General features: G+C 39.4%; 1 protein-coding gene across 2 annotated transcripts in view; it reads right to left on the bottom strand.

The window, feature by feature from the left end:
* htr4 (5-hydroxytryptamine receptor 4) overlaps positions 1–16,576 on the bottom strand; it is a 197,369-nt gene that overhangs the window by 35,148 nt on the left and 145,645 nt on the right. For both annotated transcript variants that reach the window (XR_009064886.1, XM_057851113.1), the window contains exons 5-6: positions 14,655–14,808; positions 7,857–8,422 (exon numbers count right to left, since the gene is read on the bottom strand). Coding sequence is in view for 1 of the 2 variants with exons in the window: in XM_057851113.1 (XP_057707096.1) it covers positions 7,857–8,422; positions 14,655–14,808 (720 nt within the window). In the remaining variant the exon portion in view is untranslated. The remainder of the gene's footprint in view (positions 1–7,856; positions 8,423–14,654; positions 14,809–16,576) is intronic.

Raw genomic sequence — 16,576 nt, 5'->3', positions numbered from 1 at the left:
GAGCCAATTCCTTTGCAAGAACCACCAAGAACTCCAACCGTCTCTCTTATATTCAAGATGCTAATTGCAGCTATCCAGAGTGAAACTCCCCCTTTCACACCTAGGCAACGGCTCCACAGGAGTGTGTTGCCTGTTTGAATGGTCTAATGTTTGACAAGGCCAGTAGTCAGTTTGGCATTGGGGTCATTTGACGCCTTTCTGGTATTTCTTTATATCCCAAAAAAACTTCCAGTGTTAAAGGGAACCTCGGACTTAAAGACTTGTAGGCTCTAATAAGCCACAATTTTTCTCTTTTAATAAAATATGTTATTGGAAACACATATATTGTTGCCATTGATTTAAAAGTCTAAAATATCTAGTACATGTTTTGACCTACGAAGGACGCGATGTTTTACGCGCATAATAAACACTAGGGGTGATGATGCAACTGGTAAGTGCTGGGAGAACAGCTGTGCTAGCTAGCAAGTGAAGCTAGTATGACGACTGGCATGATTTTGTCACATTCTGCTGCTGGTCAGATTTTTATGTTACGGAGCTGTGGGATGATTTTCCCATCGTTGTAAATGCATCCAATTCCAGGTCATCAGCAGTGTCTTTAAAGTGATCCTCTAACTTAAATACATGTAGGCTCTAATAAACCACAATTGTTCTCTTGTACTAAAATATGTTGTTAGAAACACATAAAATGTTAAATCAATGGCAATATTTTATAATATTTAGTCCATATTTTGACCGCCATGGTTTGCGGGCTCGCAGTGATGACGTCATTGGGATCTTTCGTGTTCAACAAATGCTTATTGCTGCCTAAACTCGCGAAGTAAAATGCCACGATGTGGTGCTTTTGGATGCAATTTCCAGTCAAATGGAAACAAGGGGAGTGGAGTGAGTGGTCAAGGTGGAATTATTATTTTTAGTGAATAAATGTGCATAAGTGGAAGCTTCTCCCCCTTTTTGGTCCCTGTATGCGCGTATCTTACCCACCACGCGTTACAACTAGCGCCCGAACATTTTTCCTGGATCCTCAGTCAAGTACGGGATCCGTCTATTTTCTGGATTCGACGGTCCCACCGCGTCTGCAACATTGGTTTCGGATCTGTCCATTTTTTTTTTTATTCGTCGGTCCCACAGCGGCTTTTCGGATCAGTCTATTTTGTGGAATCAACGGCCTAATCGCGGCTGCGACATTGCCATGGCATCGGTCTAATTCCTGGATCTTCGAGTGAGTAAAAAACGCGGATTTGGATTACTATTGCTATCTTTTTTGTTGACTATTCTTCGTGGGAGTTTTCCCCAAATCATACTAAATAATAAAGGCACTATGACACTCTACAGTGACGACAGTGACTCTGACGTGGACCTTACAACAATGTTGGAAGTTCGTCAGGGAACGCGTGTTTGCGTACTGCTGAGCTCCCGAGTGAAGACTGGTCAAGGTGGAAATATTATTTTTGTGAATAAATGTGCATAAGTGGAAGCTTCTCCCCTTTTTGGTACTTTTATACACGTATCCTAGCTACCACGCGTTACAATGTACAAGACATGGATTACACAAGGTGTGCTCTTTGGCCTGTACTGTAAGCACACGACAGCTCTGGATGCTAACAATCTACATAATTATATTGGGATAAGTTTGAAAACGCAATATGCTTACCTTGAATATCTGCTAATAAAACCGGACAGCATACACTCTCGCTCCCAACCGGTGTTCCCAACAGGACTCTCTCGCATCACCAGTTTTGCCCATCTTTTGTCTTATCAGGTATTTGCTGCATGGATTTTTCGCTGAAGCTCGTCTTGTGAACGACCGACAGTGCTGTCCTGCTCTTCACTTTTCAGATCTGGTTCAAATAGGAAGGGTAGAACTGACGACATGTTGGGAAAGCTAACGAGTGACACGCTGGAATTTCGGCAACGGGACCAGTGTCGTCACGCACTGCGACGTAACAAGAATGGTAACCTATCACTTAAAATAATTTTACAAACTTTATTAAAACAAAAACATTAAGAGGGGTTTTAATATCAAATTATTATAAGTCATACTAACATTTATCTTTTGAGAATTACTTGTCTTAAAAACAGAGGATCCCTTTAAACTGATCCTAGGCGGCTTGCCGAGATATGATTTGATTCAAGAGATTCAAGATTGATTTAATAACAAAATTGATGGAGACTTTGAACACAATCACTTCCAATTCACCTAAAGCAGGGGTGTCCAAACTTTTTGCATAGGGGGCCAGATTTGGTCTGGTAAAAATGTGGGGGGCCGACCTTGGCTGACGTCTTTTACAAAGAATATATTTAAGCAAATTTTGTCAAAGCAAATTTTTGTGTCACATTTGCTTTATTATTTTTTTTAAATTAATAATTTCAACAATCTCGCAACTAGCCTTTGTGGCGCTCTCTTTCGACTCTCGAGCTCTTGCAAAATACTACTGCTGTGAAATTTAATTAGCTTCAAGTTGCTTCAATTTCTCGCTGCGTATCTTCCCTGTAATCTTGTCATACATGTCAGCGTGTCGTGTTTGGTAATATCGCCTCACATTGAACTTTTTAAAAACAGCGACTGTCTCTTTGCAAATGAGGCAGACACAGTTGTTGCGTATTTTAGTCAAGAAATAGTCCAATTTCCACTTATCCTTGAAGCGTTGGCCGTCGCAGTCAACTTTATTTTGTTGATTGTTGCCATTTTAGAAATTTGGAAGTAAAGGGTCACACGGGGTAATGTTGCTTAGAGTGCTGCTGCCTTTTAGTGGATAAATGAGGAGCAACATTTAGTGTGTAAACTACTTCATATGCTGGGAGCAGTACTGCTGATTAATTTATAAAGTGTGTGCGGGCCAGACATTATTGATTTTATGACAGAGGCTGGTGGCCGGATGAAATTTGACCAATTCAATAATGATATATAATCGATATAGCAAGTGATCCACGATGTGTACACACATGAATCAGAATTTGCAAAGAAATCGGATGTAGACACTCCCCAAAAAAAGGCCTAAGTCATATTTACAAACTAATATAGAGAAACTTAGTTCAATCTTTTTTACATGTTTTTATTATAAGAATCCTCGCTGACGCGACTACTTAATTGATGGCAGTAAATGTTAAATTGACAGATTTTTTTGCTTTTCTTTACATCGGTGGCGTGGCAACAGGGGTAGCAAGCAAGGTGGCAGTTGCCATCCCATGCCACCCTGGTGGATCCGCCCCTGCTTCTATTGGGTTCTCCTTCGTCAACAATGCTGTATATTTCAGTAAATAGGGTGAAAAACCATAAAATGGGGTCTTTAATGTACTGTAACAGCACACGCTTTATAAAATTTATGCAGTATGGAAATAGGATAAATAGAAAATCTATGTATCGGTTTTTTGATTGCTGTATTTACTTTTCATATTTCGCTGGTGTCAGCTAGAACAGCCTCACAAATGAAGTCTTTGCAGCAAAACATGACTTTATCAAAGTTCCATCTGTTTTTTTTCCTCCGACTGGTTTGCACGTATTCACACTTTGTCCATTTCAGCTTTTGCCGTGTCAATAAACTACAGAGCCTTGCTTCCAGATACCATCTTTTCATTTCGTAAGGTTGAATGTACAGTATGGCGTGGTCTTATCACGTCGGAACATACATTTTATTCCAAGGTCCATTTTCCATTAAAAGTGTCCCAGGTTAACACATAGAGTTGTGTAAAGAATTACTTTAACCCCGCTGTTGAACAGTGTTGTAGCAAGTCTGACATTCATTTTTAATGTAATGAATTCATAATCTGATCAAGTAAGGATTTAAGAGTAATTTTATTTATTTATTTATTTATTTTCCTTTTTAATTTTAAACCTGTCCTGTTCAGCTGTTTGACATGGAGAATGAAAATCTAAGTGTCTGGTTGGTCTGAACAGTTTTAATGTTTCACATTGAGAGTATGACATAGTCCCATTGTGATCATTCAACATGCCTTGTTTATTATGACAAAGCAGCGAAAAGGTAGGGGTTATGGGGGAACAGAAGAAAAGGAACACAAGAGAAGAAAGAAAAGAAACGCAAACAACAACAAGAAAAACATTGAACGTCTACACTAACTACTGATATGTTGGTGCTATCGTCAGCTAGATGTATTTCTGGGTGACACCATGTGGGGGGCCTGTTGACCAGGGAAAGAGGTGGACCGGGGTGGGGGAGTCTATAAGCTAAGTGATTGAAAGGGGTAGAATGTACACAAATCAGCTCTGTGATCTAGTACCCAGTAATCGTGTGAATCCCTTGTGAGTGTAAGCCCGTTGGCGACCGACCCTACACCCCCATCGCCAATCCCTGCACCGGGACCCCCCACCCGAGCACGCCATCCAGTCGCACACAAGCCCCACCAAGCGCGCGACAGCCACGCAGACGAGCGGCGACGCCTCGCGGGCGGCAACCCCGGGCCACGGACCCCCCCCTCCCCGGGCTGGCGGGGGGTGGGGCGGTTTCAGCGCAGCCCATGCTCCTCCCGCAGCTTGGCAAAACAGCCATCGTCCTCCCCTCCCCCGGATCCAGGGTGGTACCCTGGGCCACCCGCGCACCCATCGACCGGCCTTTAGGGATGGGAAGAGGAGGCGCATCCCACCGGCAAGGGACAGCAAGCCCCACCCAAGGCCCCAAGAGGCCCCGCCGACGACCCCGCCAGCAGGAGGGCAGCGGCAGCCGCCACGGTCCAGAGAGGCGGACAGGGCCGGAGACAGACCAAGGGGACGGAGGCGCAACCCCCCCAACAAACCCCTGGGCCAGGAGGGGTGTGCGGTATGGTACCAGGAGGCACCTCCCCGGTACAAGGAGACGCGGCTCTGGCCGGGCCGACCCGGGAGGGAACTATGGCCGCTGCATACACCACCCAGGCCCCACCCGACTCCACCACAGCTCGGCCGGCCGGCCAGGGAAGGGCCGCAGCCCCGGACCACCACCCGCGCGGCACCCCCACCCGCCCGCAATACCAGCGCGCGCCCGACGGAGTAAGAGTAATTTTAAACAAAGGAAACAGTCATTATACTAATCTGACGTGACAACACAATCACATGACCACACGCAATCTTGCAGTGAGAAGTCCTATGATCACGCCAGCGTGTTAAAGCACGTGGCGTCTTTAAAGCGCAAATTATGCAGAATTGTACGGTCATTTAAAAATAAATTAAAATACCTGAGCTTAGCCTCAAACGGTATTGAAAAAAAAAAAAGAAAACAGTTGGCTAACTTGCGCAGCAAAAGTCCGCTAGCTTAAATGCTATAAAATGCTAGCTTTTTTTTTTTTTTTACAATTCTCTTAAATCATTCAAACATGTTCCCACAAAAACTAAATTACAAATGCATAAAAAAAGAAACACATTCCCGTATTATTCTCTTAACTCATTCACTCCCAGCCATTTTCACCAGAGCAAGGCCCTTCGCCCCCGGCCGTTTTACTGGATTTTGACTGATTTTGCAAGGCCCACAGAAAATTCTGTTCTATTGCTATATAAACATGGAACCCACCAAAAGAAAGATTAGACTCTCTTCTTTCAGCAGAAAAAAGTAAGTTCATATCTTTTTCCATTCTTTAGAAATCAGCATGAGAAAATAGCTTAGTTTGAGCAATTTTCCAATTTTTGATGAAAAAAAATAAAAAATTAGCTTTTAGTAAACGCATACATTTCAAACACACCTTTGACTTTAACACAGCTATTTTTTGTTAGTGACATCCCAAACATCTGAATAATGATTTCCTTTTACAAAATAACATGAACAACAAGACAAATAGAGATTTTGATAGAAAAGTAACAACTTATTCAAACATACCTAACTGAGAGATGACGGTGACGCGACAGCGGGTTAAACTTTTCCCACATTGCCGCCTGTCTCGGAAAGATGGATTTTTTTTAAGTCTTTCTTTTGTGGTGACCACTGCCTCGTTCGCCTGGGAAACTTGTGTTCCTGGGGGGGAACTGGTTTGGCCGTGCGCATTTCCGTGCGGGAAACTGGAGGGTGCGGGGGACGCGAGCGGCAAGCCTGCGGAGCGGGCTCTGCTCGGCGAGCAGCATGGTCACAACTACGCTGTACTGGTTGAATCGGGTTGGGGGGGGTCTTACCAAATGCGCTACTGCCCTCAAGTGGCCAGTTTTATTGCTTTAAAATGGGTTTTGAGCTTTGTGCATTCTTTCTAAGATATATGGGAACGTGTACATGCCGATTGTGAGAAAAAAAACGCAAAAGACGTATAAATACATTTTTGGGACGTTTTTGGGTACTAGGGTTGTTCCGATCATGTTTTTTTGCTCCCGATCGTTTTAGTTTGAGTATCTGCTGATCCTGATATTTCCCGATCCGATTGCTTTTTTTTTTTTTGCTCCCGATTCAATTACAATCGTTTCCGATGATTTTTCCCGATCATATACATTTTGGCAATGCATTAAGAAAAAAATGAATAAAACTCGAACAAATATATACATTCAACATACAGTACATAAGTACTGTATTTGTTTATTATAACAATAAATCCTCAAGATGGCATTTAAATTATTAACATTCTTTCTGTGAGAGGTATCCACGGATAGAAAGACTTGTGACTTTGTATATTATGACTAAATATTGTCATCTAGTGTATTTGTTGAGCTTTCAGTAAATGATACTGTAGCCATGCCCAAATATATGATGGGAAGTGGAACCATGACTGTGCGTAGTGCTACCAATTGATATATCTTCTCTGCGTTGGGTAATAAAATAAGGTGTTAAGAAAAAGATCAATTGCTACCTTGCTTCCCCATATGGCTTCCCATGATATTTCTAATCGTAGGGAGAGGGATTGTAAGGCTTTAGCCAATTAAAAAAATGCCCCAAAGGCTGCATAAATTCACTCTACTCATTTTACGCTGCCTTTTATGTCTCTATATAGGTAAACGGCGCCATTACAGATTGAGCGCGACAATGTGTGAGTTGGTCGAGCAGCGCATGCATGAATTTTGTTAAATATTTTAACGTGATACATTTTTAAAATAATTAATTACCGCCATTATCGGGATAAATTTGATAACCCTACCTTAAGCCTAAACTATAGACTCTGGATGAGTGTAACATATTATGTCTGTAACGTTAAATACAATTAGAAAACAATTTAATAAAAAAAATAAAAATAAAATATATATATATATATATATATTTATATATATATATGTTAAAAAAGGCATGTCCGATATTTTTTTGCCGATTCCGATACTTTGAAAATGACGTGATCGATCGGGACATCTCTAAGAACTACTAAATATACCTCAAAACTTAATTACGGATACATAAAAAAACATTATGTCAAACAAAAACTTAGCTTATGTTGTTCTTAACAGGGAGCAGCCGGATTCAGCCATGTTAAATGAGTTATGTCATATTCACTGTTGCTACTAGAGATCAGTGTATCCAACAAAATCAATACAGCTAAATGCAAACACTTTCAAAACAAACCATTATTACACCACTCTAATTAAACCAATACTCGAAGCACCAAAATTTGATTCGAAGCTTTGTTTCTAAACGATTTACCGGAGTTAATTGCTTATATGTTTGTATCACTAGACCACAGACTATCTGGTGCGCACCAGATTGTTTAAATTTATTTTATTTCTGTCGATGTCCCTTTGCGGGCTCACTACAATAGCAACCAGTCAGGTGTGCCAATAATGTGGCCCTATCCGATCTGAACACTTGATAAAAATAGTGTGAACAGACACCCCTGAAAATCAGATTTGAGGAAGAACCCGACTGGAATCATATACTGTATGCCAAACTGTCACTTTCAATTAAAAAGTCATATCAACTCAGTGTCGGATTGGAAGGTGGTGCAAGGCGGTATTTAACAGAACTTACTTGAGCACGTGCGTGGACCCGTTGATGCGCGTGGCGGCACAGGGCGTGCCGGGGCCTAGCACGGAGGGCCGGCGGTAGCGCTTGCGTCCGCAGCACAGGATGATGAGGAAGGCACGGCGGAAGGACTTGTTGAGGAAGGCGTACAGGATGGGGTTGAGCATAGAGTTGATGTAGCCCAGCCACAAACATGCCGCCCAAAGCTTTTCGGGCGCCGTGTAGCCAATGAAGGGGTCCACCACGTTGGTGACGAAGAACGGTGCCCAGCACAGGCAGAAGCAGCCCATGATAATGCACAGCGTCTTGGCCGCCTTGGTCTCGGTGCGCATGCGGTGGTTGCGTTGCTGGTCAGCCGTGTCTGACGACGACGAGGCGCCGCCCGCCCGCTGAAGCACGCTGATCTGGAGGGCGTGCGCCCTCGCCGTCACGTAGATTCTCTGGTAGGCCAGCACCATCAGCACCAGCGGGATGTAGAAGGCCACCACCGAGCACGTCACCGCGTACGGCTTGTTCACCATGAAGACGCAAGACGTCGAGTTGCTGCCCTCCGTGTAGCGGCGCTCGTCGATCTGCGCCACAGCAGAATGGAATGCGTATCAAATACATGAAAAGGTTGTACATCTTTACTCACTGATACGAGTAAGAATAAGTGATTTAATATTCAACGGACTCGACTAACGCAATTTTGACTTTACGACGCCGGAGTCTCATCCGCCATTGTCTACAGTCGTTTTTTCTTTTTTAAGGTGCGTAAACAGTATTGTACTGTACCACACAGCAGTGCTGTTTTCGTCAACAATAACTATAACGAAAATATTTCGTCGACGAACAATTTTTTTCATCACGATAACGAGACGCTAACGAGTTAAAAACGTATTTTGGGAGACTAAAACTTAACAACACAAATGACATTTTTGTGATGAAAGACGAAAACGTGACACAGTTTTCGTCGCTTGTTAACAACGTATGACATTTTATGTATAGTTAGTACTAGGGTTGTTCCGATCATGTATTTTTGCTCCCGATCCCGATCGTTTTAGTTTGAGTATCTGCCGATCCCGATATTTCCCGATCCGATTGCTTTTTTTTTTTTTTTGCACCTGATTCAATTCCAATCATTCCAGATAATTTTTCCCGATCATATACATTTTGGCAATGCATTAAGAAAAAAATGAATAAAACTCGGACGAATATATACATTCAACATACAGTACATAAGTACTGTATTTGTTTATTATGACAATAAATCCTCAAGATGGCATTTACATTATTAACATTCTTTCTGTGAGAGGGATCCACGGATAGATAGATTTTGTATATTGTGACTAAATATTGCCATCTAGTGTATTTGTTGAGCTTTCAGTAAATGATACTGTGGCCATCCCAAATGCATGATGGGAAGTGGAACCATGACTGTGCAACGTGCTACCAATTGCTATATCTTCTCTGCGTTGGGAACTAATATAAGGTGTTAAGAAAAGATCAATTGCCATCTTGCTTCCCCACTTTACTGTTCATGATATTTCTAATCATAGGGAGAGGGATTGCAAGGCTTTAGCCAATTAATAAAAGGCTCCAAAGGCTGCCAAAGTTCACTCTACTCATTTTGCGCTGCCTTTTATCTCTCTATATAGGTAAAACGGCGTCATTACAGATTGAGCGCTACAATGAGTGAGAGGGTCATGCAGCGCAGCGCATACATTAATTGCGTTAAAAATTTTAACGTGACAAATTTTTTTAAAAATTAATGGCCGCCGTTATCGGGATAAATTTGATAACCCTACCTTAAGCCTAAACTAAAGACTCTGGATGAGTGTAACATATTATGTCTGTGACATTAAGTACAATTAGAAAATGATTTAATTTAAAAAAAATAAAAAATATTAATATATATATATATATATATATATATATATATATATATATATATATATATATATATTAAAAAAAAGGCATGGCCGATATTTTTTTGCCGATTCCGATACTTTGAAAATGACGTGATCGGACCCGATCGATGAATTCCGGCTCTTTTTAGAGAGCCAGTTCTTCTGGCTCGGCTCACCATAAAGAGCCGTCTCTTTCGGCTCCCAAATAGCTCCTCAGTTTTTTTGTTGCTTAAATTAATTTACGACCAAAAATAATGTAAAATTATGTGTAAAACAAAATTACTAATGTAAAAAACATACAGTATATCAAATAATTATTATTTATGTGGCATTATTTATATTCTTCTGAACATACTCAACGTTGAGTACAACATGGAGTGCTACAAAAAAAATAAATTATAAAGTATAAAAACAAGGACCCATCTCAAAACAAGGTCAACAAAAAGTTCCAATCTGTGATTGTGTATATTTATAAGCTTTTAACTATTTTACAGTAAAACAACATCAGTAAGCTTTGATTACCACACAACAAATTATAAATTAAGATTTGTAAAAGAAAAAAGCAGCATCCACGTAAAAGTTTTAGCTGTCTTTAGCGAAGATTGGCATCAAGAAAAACCATATCATAACCATATATTATCTAAGTATATTATATATATATATATATATATATATATATATATTAGGGCTGTCAAAATTATCGCGTTAACGGGCAGTAATTCATTTTTCAAATTAATCACGTTAAAATATTTGATGCAATTAAATGCTTTTCAGCATGCGTATATTTCGTGGCACGCCAGACCCACTTAGAGTATTTGTTGCCAAAAAGCTCAATCTTGGTCTCACACAAAAATACACACGGTCCCAGGCTTCAACTGGGACCGTGTGCTTTGGTCAGATGAGACCAAGATTGAGCTTTTTGGCAACAAACACTCTAAGTGGGTCTGGCGTGCCACGAAAGATGCGCATGCTGAAAAGTACCTCATACCCACTGTGAAGTATGGGGGTGGGTCAGTGATGCTGTGGTGCTGTTTCGCTTCCAGAGGCCCTGGGAACCTTGTTAGGGTGCATGGCATCATGAATGCTTTGAAATACCAGGACATTTTGAATCTAAATCTGTTGCCCTCTGCCCGAAAGCGGAAGATGGGTCGTCACTGGGTCTTTCAGCAAGACAATGACCCTAAACATATGGCCAAATCTACACAGAAATGGTTCACCAGACACAAAATCAAGCTCCTCCCATGGCCATCTCATTCCCCAGACCTTGTTTTGTTGGCAAAAGGGGGTTGTACAAAGTATTAACACCAGGGGTGCTAATAATTGTGCCACACATTATTTGATGTCAAATAATTTTTTTCTTTATGTGGGATTTTTTCCCTACTGAATGAATGCACTTGTGTTGAAGGTTGGATTTTTCTCTTTTTTTCCATTAAGGTCCCATACTATTTGAATTAAAAAAAATATTAGAAGCTAAAAAACACATCTTTTTCAGGTGTGCCAATAATTATGGAGGGCACTGTATATTTAGTAGTTTTTGTGGGAGTATTAGTTTGAGAGATTTGTTAACAGATCGTTAAAAAAAAAAAAAAAAAAAAGCATTAGCAATTTATAGCATTTAAGCTAGGCAACTTTTTCTGTGCAAGTTAGACAATTATTCTTTTGTTGTAATTAGATTTTTTTTTATACAGTTTGAGACTAAGCTCATGTATTGTAATGAATTTTTCAATGTATTTATTGCTTTTGTGAAACTCATAACTCATTTAACATGGCTGAATCCAGCTACTCCCCATCAATACCAATTTAAGGTAAGATTTTGTTTGAGCTAATGTTTTTTATGCATTTGTAATTTAGTTCTAAGGTATATTTAGTAGTTTTTTGGGAGGAATGTGTGTTTGAACGATTTGTTAAGAGCATTGTTATTTAAAAAAAAAAAAAAAAAAAGCATTTTATAGCATTTAAGCTAGCGGACTTCTGCTATGCCAATTAGCCAGTTGTTCGTTTGTTGTACTTAGATCCTCATTTATTTATTCATTTATTTTTAATACCGTATATTAATTTAGTATTAAATGCTTAAATTAATTGCTCTTGTGAAATGAAAGTGCAATTCTGCATAGTTTGAAGAAACAATTTATTTACAATTTTTTTTTTGTGATACAGTTTGAGACTAAGCTCATGTATTGTAATTAATTTTTCAATGTATTTATTGCTTTTGTGAAACTCATAACTCATTTAACATGACTGAATCCAGCTACTCCCCATCAAGACCAATTTAAGGTAAGATTTTGTTTGAGATAATGTTTTTTATGCATTTGTAATTTAGTTTAAAGGTATATTCAGCAGTTTTTTTTGGGGGGGGGAATGTGTGTTTGAATGATTTGTTGAGAGCATTGTTAAAAAAAAAAAAAAAAAAAAAATTGTAATTTAGTTTAAAGCTATATTCAGTATTTTTTTTGGGGGGGGGGGCGTGTTTGAACGATTTGTGAAGAGCGTTGTTAAAAAAAAAAAAAAAATTAGCATTTTATAGCATTTAAGCTAGCGGACTTCTGCTATGCCAATTAGCCAATTGTTCATTTGTTGTACTTAGATCCTCATTTATTTACGTATTTATTTTATTTTTTATTTTTATTACCGTATTTTAATTTAGTTTTAAATGTTTACATTTTTTGCTCTTGTGAAATGAAAGTGCAGTTCTGCATAGTTTGAAGAAACAATTTATTTAGTTTTATTTTGTATTCGCATGTAATGGCCTTTTTTGAAAGTTCAATCTTAGCAACTCTTTGTTTTACATCTCCTAAAATTGATTCTGCAAGCATTAAATATTCCCTAATCCGATTTTTTTCGAGGTAACTAGTTGATAGATTAATCGATTACTTAAATAATCGATAGATGCAGCCCTAATGTGCAAGCTCATACACACAGAATCAATTTGTTTCCCACCCAAAAATCAACACAACTAAGTCCAGAGTGTGGAATTCTTCCAAATCTGAGTCGCTGTCAGAACGCTGCACTTTTAATTGGGCCCTCAGAGACTAATGGGCGCTACAAAATACCCTAAACTTTCTTTATGTGTGTTTCTGAATGTGTGTGCGCGGTGCCAAATTGGACCACGAGCGGGGTCACTGAGCGAGGGCGCGCAAGGGCGAGCGAGGTTAACAGAAGCTGGGGAGTCTCTCGCTCTCTAGCCTGACGAGATGACGTCTGCTTTGGATTTGTTTCAAGCAACAAATGCCACTAAGTACAAAATATCTTCTCTAAATGCTGCCGAGACACTATTTAGTGGTTTAACAATGGACTGGAGGACTAATTTAATGTTCTTGTTTGCCACTTCTGTCAAGTTGGTCCCCCAGCAGATGCAAATTTAGATAAAAATGATGTCAATCGTTTGTGCTTTAAAAAGTTTTGTTTGTGCTGCTATTGTTTTTGAGATACTTACAATTCTTTTATAGGTAAACTTGCGAAAAATGGTGTTAATTGTTTGTGCTGGTTCGCGCTGTGAAAATGTTCATTTGTGCTGCAAAGGTTCTGGAGATATTTTACTTTAAATTTGAAGTGAGGACTTCACACTCCCATCTACGGCAGAATGGAACCACAATGGTACTGTTTGTATGTGCTACGTTTGTGATGGTTTGTGCTGTAAAAAGTTAGTTGTTCTGCCGCACTTTTGAGGTTAGTACTTTTTTTTTTTTTTGTCATCCAGAGTTCACTTAACATCCTATACAATGGATTGAAATCAGCATAAACGTACGAAACCTGATTAGGAAAAGACTCATCGCTAGAGATGTCCCGATCGATCGGGAATCCGATCACGTCATTTTCAAAGTATCGGAATCGGCAAAAAAAATCAGACATGCCTTTTTTTAATATATATATATATATATATATATATATATATATATATATATATATATATATATATATATATATATATATAATTTTTTTAAATAAATCGTTTTCTAATTGTATTTAACGTTACAGACATAATATGTTACACTCATCCAGAGTCTTTATTTTAGGCTTAAGGTAGGGTTACCAAATTTATCCCGTTTTTTAAAAAATTTATCACGTTAAAATATTTAATGCAATTAATGCATGCGCTGCATGGCCCACTCACGCATTGTCGCGTTCAATCTGTAATGGTGCTGTTTTACCTATATATAGAGCTAAAAGGCAGCGTAATATGAGTACAGTGAATTCTGGCAGCCTTTGGAGCCTTTTTTAATTGGCTAAAGCCTTACATTCTCGCTCCCTACGATTAGAAATATCGTGGGAAGCAATGTGGGGAAGAAAGGTAGTAATTTATCTTTTCTTCTTCTTCTTTATCTTTTATCAATTGGTACCACTACGCACAGTCATGGGTGCACTTCCCATCATGCATTTGGGCAGAACAGATGGCTACAGTATCATTTGCTGAAAGCTCAACAAATACACTAGATGGCAATATTTAGTCACAATATACAAAGTCACATTTATCCTTTAAGAATTACAAGTCTTTCTATTTGTGGATCCCTCTCACAGAAAGAATGTTAATAATGTAAATGCCATCTTGAGGATTTATCGTCATAATAAACAAATACAGTACTTATGTACTGTATGTTGAATGTATATATTCGTCCGAGTTTTATACATTTTTTTCTTAATGCCTTGCCAAAATGTATATGATCGGGAAAAATTATCGGGAATGATTGGAATTGAATCGGGAGCAAAAAAAAAAAGCAATCGGATCGGGAAATATCGGGATCGGCACATACTCAAACTAAAACGATCGGGATCGGATCGGGAGCAAAAAAACATGATCGGAACAACCCTACTTATCGCAATTATGTTGAATTCATTAGAACTAAGAAAAACATCTTTTCAAGTAAAAATGCACTAGGTTATGAAAATGAAGAAACTAAAATATTTGGCGCAGACTTACAACGTGGTCGATGCCGATGGTGTTCCATCCTTGCATGATGGGCAGGAAGGAGATAAAGGTGGGGATCACCCAACAGCCGCTAATCATCATGGCCACACGCATGGGCGTCATTTTGTTGCGGTACACCAGGGGTTGGCAGCAGATGGCGTAGTACCTACATAAACAAATAAAATTCCATTGAATTAGGGTTTTTTATTTTTTAGGGGGGGTGGTTGTTACTTCTGGGCCATATGACAATTTATAGTACTCAAACTAGGAGGAACATGGCTGACTAGATATATAGTGGGGCAAATAAGTATTTAGTCAACCACTAGTTGTGCAAGTTCTTCCACTTGAAAATATTAGAGAGGCCTGTAATTGTCAACATGGGTAAACCTCAACCATGAGAGACAGAACGTGGGGAAAAAAAACAGAAAATCACATTGTTTGATTTTTGAAGAATTTATTTTCAAATCATGGTGGAAAATAAGTATTTGGTCAATACCAAAAGTTCATCTCAATACTTTGTTATGTACCCTTTGTTGGCAATAACAGAGGCCAACCGTTTTCTGTAACTCTTCACAAGCTTTTCACACACTGTTGCTGGTATTTTGGCCCATTCCTCCATGCAGCTCTCCTCTAGAGCAGTAATGTTTTGGGGCTGTCGTTGGGCAACACGGACTTTCCTATAGACCCTACTCACCTACGTCACAAAATGACGTGTCGCTGTATCCGGCCGCCATATTGTACCTATTTTTTAGACCTAGTCTCATTGTTTTCAATTAGTCGTGCAAGTTATAGAGGAATTGATGGAAGCCCCGGTGTTAACTGACGCTGTAAACTCATTGGATGCGTTGCATAAAAGGCGTTACGTGGAAAAGCTTCAGTTTATCCATTTGCCAGATCCGTATTTGATGCCTAAATCGATGTTTTTCGACCCGCTGTCTTCGCCATCTTTGCCTGACCCTGATATTTACAACTATCTTGTCCACACAAAATCAGCCTATTCTCACGAAAGTTTGAAAAACTTTAAGAGCTTGGAGGCTTATAAATGCTACGTTGCTGGTTGGGTGAAACAGGTCCTCGTACAAGAAAATTCGGCAGGAATCTTGTGCTCGGAAGGTGAGTTACGAAATTTTCAATTCAAAATCTTTTGTTCTTGCTAACATCTACTGACAAGTCTAATGTATTTCATGTCATTTGTCAATGGAGCTAGGGCTTTTAATGTTTATATGGTTTAGCGATAGCACTCTCACTACATACATATGTAATATGTAATAAATATGAAGTGCGATAGCACTACTCCGGATTGTCCCTAGTTGAATTTATTTTTGGGCTTTTGACCTCAATAGTGAAATTGTAAATTAATTGTATGACAACTGTCTGATTATCCGCTTATAATTATATATTTTCAGGTAGTTCATTCACAACGTCTGAGTGTATGTTGTCGGCGATTAGCCTAGCAATGATCTTAATTGTGGTTGTCAGCCCAAAACCCTCTAAATATATATTAAATGCATCTTACCAGATATAAAATGACGACTACATAATCTGTGGTAGTCGTTTGGAGCCCAGTTTTCTTGTCAAATTGCAGCAGTCAATCTCGGTCTCCTCTCCGGGTCTCTCGGAATACGGTAAAACTTCAAGTCTCTCCGTCTATCTTCTCTGTTTTTGCAACCGACCGCCACACACGACTTCACCATTTTGATTATTAATGTTAACGAGCAGAAAAACACGCCATAATAGGAGGAATTTACGAAGCGCTAATGCATTAACATGACGAGTATACGGACAACATGGCGCGGGGGCGTGGCTGTGACGTCACGTGAGGAGGGTCTATACAGTGTATATGAATTTAAAATGAAGACTTCGCCGGTAAAAGGTGGTCTTTATAAACAATGAATGAAATGAACAAAAAAGAAAAATGTTTTCATAATGGGTCT

This window comes from Corythoichthys intestinalis, chromosome 11, assembly GCF_030265065.1.
Source record: "Corythoichthys intestinalis isolate RoL2023-P3 chromosome 11, ASM3026506v1, whole genome shotgun sequence".
Taxonomy (NCBI): domain Eukaryota; kingdom Metazoa; phylum Chordata; class Actinopteri; order Syngnathiformes; family Syngnathidae; genus Corythoichthys; species Corythoichthys intestinalis.
This window is presented reverse-complemented; position numbering and strand designations above follow the sequence as displayed.